General features: G+C 52.2%; 1 protein-coding gene across 1 annotated transcript; it reads right to left on the reverse strand.

Annotated features, from left to right (window-relative positions):
- Positions 1 to 1,126: 1,126 nt before the first annotated feature.
- Positions 1,127 to 2,543, reverse strand: LOC123111188 (uncharacterized). The gene has a single exon (XM_044531918.1). The coding sequence runs from the start codon at positions 2,293 to 2,295 to the stop codon at positions 1,342 to 1,344; it is 954 nt and encodes a 317-aa protein (XP_044387853.1). The 5' UTR covers positions 2,296 to 2,543; the 3' UTR covers positions 1,127 to 1,341.
- Positions 2,544 to 4,634: the final 2,091 nt, after the last annotated feature.

Here is a 4,634-nt window from a genome sequence, read left to right on the forward strand (position 1 = left end):
GTTCAAAGTAAGGCTGAGGTAAAATTTTCGGAGGCCATGCTCTATGTTTTACCACTACCCTTCTTGGTATTCATGCTCCTGATATTCATACTCCTATTCCTACTCAATTTTACCTGAAATGAGAGTAGCAATTATTTTTGCCCATTAATTCATACTCCTACTGATTTGGAGTACTGATGAAACTAAGAAGTCCAAACCTGTGTTAAATTGACAGTACATGCTCATTTTTTGTATTGACAGTACAAGTCCAAACTTGTATTGACAGTACATGTTCTACTCAGTGTTCATCTTTCAGTGTTCAATATCACTGTTCAGTTTCAGTGTTAAATTTCAGTATTACTCCAAGATTGTACTACATGCAATTATTCAAATTATTTAAGACAGATGATTACATCAAGTTTATGATCATCAAATTGTTTACTCGGATGATGCAGAGGGAGTAATGGGCGAGGAGATGAACCTAGGAGAGCAAAATTGAGAACTCCAGCTAAAGCAGCTCCTGCCCAGCGGCGAGGACTTCAGCGGCAGCAGCACCTGTGCATGGGGAGGAACAGCCCTTGGGCGCGCGTAGGCAGCAGCTCGCCTCCACTAGCGGGCGGCAGCAGAGCACCAGCTCGCCTCCACCAGCGGCCGGCAGTAGATCAGCACCTCGTCTCCACCAGCGGGCGGCAGCAGAGCACCACCTGGGCGCGCGGGGGCCGGGAGGAGCCCCTGGCGTGGGAGAGGAGCGCGGGGGTGGAGGGCAGGTGGCGGAGCCGCGGAGGCGGAGGTGGAGTGCCGGGGCGGAGGTGGAGGGCGGGTGGCAGAGCCGCGGAGGCGGAGGTGGAGTGCCGGGGCGGAGGCGGAGGTGGAAGACGCTGAGGAAGATGACGGACAGATTCAAAGTTTGAACTGGGGGCATAAAGGTCCATTTGCCCATTTTCACCTGGTCGGAACATATTCCCCAGCGACATACATTTCGGAACAGAGGGAGTAGATGCTTTGATGGATCTCAGATTGTGGGAACCCGAAAGCTGATTTGTCTTCAACATTGATTTGTCTTCATAGTTTATCTTTGGAATGTTGATTTGATCTTCTCTCTCTCTCTCTCTCTCTCTCTCTCTCTCTCACAGTATACCACCTAAAATGATCCATGAATTATGTTTCACTTTCATCCCGAGCTTATTGTCCCTCCAAAAACAAGCTACATATGTCTAGAGCTGTAAATTAACACCAACCAACCAAACATCGCATTCGTCTTGGTTTTGCTAAATTCAATCAGCTACCTTTTCCCAAATGGGCAGGTAGAGGTAGAGCAGCCATAGCCAGAGTGAGGGGCGAGCGGGAACCTCATCATGGACATCATGGCGGGGCCTTGAAGGCCTGCACGACGAGCGAGAACCCCGGCGCCGCCCCCTCCTCCTCCAGCCACAGCCGGCTCTCCAGCGCGCTCCTTGCCCGGAGCATCACCACCGCGCAGCCCGGCGGGTCCCGGAACCACCACCCGTGGAGGTCCCACATGACGTCCACCGGCGCGCCGTCGACGAACACCGTCTGGTTGCCCCTGAAGTTCCACCGCAGCCGCTGCGCCTGCACCGCTCGCTTCCCGTCGACGCTGACCCACAGCTCCTCCCCTCCCCCGGAGCTCGTGGCGCACCCGACGCTCACCTCGTGCTCCGGCCCGCCCTCCGCGAAGCGCACCCTCGCGGTGTGCATTGCCGCCGGGTCGGCGACCACGACGCGCTCCCTGCGCGACACCGGCAGGCACCGCGCCTTGGAGATCTGGCCCTCGAACTTGGTCTTGACGAACTCCGCGGCCAGGTCGCCCACCGCGAGCACGACCTCTGCGCCGGCCACGGCGACGACGAAGTAGCCGTAGAGCGGCTCCGGCGACGCCCCGGGGTCGTACCGCGCCGCCGTGAGGTCCCAGAAGAGGGCGAGCACGGGGGGCTCCGAGCCCGCCTCCGCATCATCCGCATCGCTGCCGCCGTCCGCGAGAGTGAAGGAGCGGGTGCCCCTGCGCCTGCGAAGGAGAACGGAAGGCGCAGCGGCGGATGGAGCAAAAGACAGTGTGGGGCCCACCGGGGAGTGGGCCCAGGTCAGGCGAAACAGCAGCGGCGGAGAGGAGGCGTTAGAGTTGAGGAGCGTGGCACGGTAGGACGCCGTGACGGCGAGGGTGGAGCCGGAGGCGGAGCCGCCGCCGGAGGTGAGGGTGGAGGAGGGGCTGGCGCAGGCGACGCGGACGGCGCCGTCGCCGATGCAGGAGGCGAAGTCGCGCATGGAGGACGGCAGCAGCAGGCTGGACGCGCTCACCATCTCCTCCTCCTCCTCCTCGGGGAAGGAGATCTGCACTGCGGCGTGCGGGTGCCGCGCCAGGAGCGAGGGAGGAGAGGAGGCGGGGGAGGGGGAGGGGAGGGAGTTATGAGTGAGAAGGTGGTGGGGCTAACGCAACGGGGACGGGGAGATCGGGCTCCAACTCAACTCATAATGGCAACCCGGCGGCGAGGGTGGCACGCGCGCAGGCACAGCGCAGCACGCAGCAGCGAACCGGTAACTGCCGGAGCGGAGGTGGCGACGAGCCGGAGGAGGAACCTTCCGCTTTAAGTCTGCCCGCCCGCGGATCCCGCCGTCCGATCAGGAACGGGAGCGCACGAGCCGTCCGATCCTACCAGTTTTTGTCTGGGCCTGTATGTATATTTATATTACAGGTTTATTATTATGCCAAGATTTGTAGAAGAAAATGTGTGAAACTTCATTCTACATAAACAAAACTTTCAAATTGGTATTTGGAGAAAGGACAAAGTTCGCTTCAGATATTTCAAAATTACGTACGTTATATAGGAATAAAAGTATCCCATTGATTTTTTTTAATAAATCATACTCCCTATGACAAGTAATATGCGGTTTGAACGACAAGTAATACGGGTCAAGGGAGTAACATTCATGTGTTTTCGAAACACGGTTGATAGCTGTAATTATTTTAGATAAAAGAGGCATATAAATTTGTTCTTTCTCTTGGAACAAAAATCTTTATTATCTATACTATACTAAAAAAGAATATAAGGGTATCTCAAACGCTGACCCGCAAATTTGCTCCGGCATCTGTGCGCTGATAGGGGGACCAGTCTGCCGTATACTAATGCCGGAGGCTGCCATCCAACGTTGCCCGCATTCATTTCAACAACTGTTGGAACTAACCGGACAAAACTTGTGCAAACACGACATATTTCATATAAACCGAACGAACTTGGTGTAAGGATTTCATATAATCCGGATGACATTCATGCAAACACGGTGGATTTTCATTACATTTCGAACATTTAGAAAAAAAACCTATCCTACATCGGTGGTCGAGCCCTTGTCGTTCCCTTCTTGCAACCGCGTCCCCCATCCGCCATCTCCATGAGCACCGGTGATAAATGAAGGAAATATGCCCTAGAGGCAATAATAAAGTTATTATTTATTTTCTCATATCATGATAAATGTTTATTATTCATGCTAGAATTGTATTAACCGGAAACATGATACATGTGTGAATACATAGACAAACATAACGTCACTAGTATGCCTCTACTTGACTAGCTCATTAATCAAAGGTAGTTATGTTTCCTAACCATAGACATGTGTTGTCATTTGATTAACGTGATCACATCATTAGGAGAATGATGTGATTGACATGACCCATTCAGTTAGCCTAACATTTGATCGTTTAGTATGTTATTGCTTTCTTCATGACTTATACATGTTCCTGTAACTATGAGATTATGCAAATCCCGTTTAGCGGAGGAACACTTTGGGTGCTACCAAACGTCACAACGTAACTGGGTGATTATAAAAGAGTACTACAGGTGTCTCCAAAGGTACATGTTGGGTTGGCGTATTTCGAGATTAGGTTTTGTCACTCCGATTGTCGGAGAGGTATCTCTGGGCCCTCTCGGTAATGCACATCACTATAAGCCTTGCAAGCAATGTAGCTAATGAGTTAGTTACGGAATGATACATTATGTAACGAGTAAAGAGACTTGCCAGTAACGAGATTGAACTAGGTATTGGATACCGACGATCAAATCTCGGGCAAGTAACATACCGATGACAAAGGAAACAACGTATGTTGTTATGCGGTTTGACCGAGAAAGATCTTCGTAGAATATGTAGGAGCCAATATGAGCATCCAGGTTCCGCTATTGGTTATTGACCGAGAATAGTTCTAGGTCATGTCTACATAGTTCTCGAACCCGTAGGGTCCGCACGCTTAACGTTACGATGACAGTTTTATTATGAGTTTATAAGTTTTGATGTACCGAAGTTTGTTCGGAGTCCCGGATGTGATCACGGACATGACGAGGAGTCTCTAAATGGTCGAGACATAAAGATTGATATATTTGACGACTATATTCGGACACCGGAAGTGTTCCGGGTGATTTCGGAGAAAACCGGAGTGTCGGAGGGGTTACCGGAACCCCCCGGGAAAGTATTGGGCCTTAATGGGCCTGAGGGGAGAGAGAGGGCAGCAGCCCAGGAGGTGGCGCGCCCCCTCCCATGGGGAGTCCGAATTGGACTAGGGGAGGGGGGCGCGGCCCCTCTTTCCCTCTCCCTCTCCCTCTCTTTCCTTCCCCCTTCCTCCTTCCTAGTGGGACTAGGAAAGGGAATCCTAC

Source organism: Triticum aestivum, chromosome 5B (assembly GCF_018294505.1).
Source record: "Triticum aestivum cultivar Chinese Spring chromosome 5B, IWGSC CS RefSeq v2.1, whole genome shotgun sequence".
Classification (NCBI taxonomy): domain Eukaryota; kingdom Viridiplantae; phylum Streptophyta; class Magnoliopsida; order Poales; family Poaceae; genus Triticum; species Triticum aestivum.

What these genes read in the sequence shown, in the direction of transcription:
- LOC123111188 (XM_044531918.1), bottom strand. Translation starts at nt 2,295, where the DNA reads ATGGTGAGCGCGTCCAGCCTGCTGCTGCCGTCCTCCATGCGCGACTTC.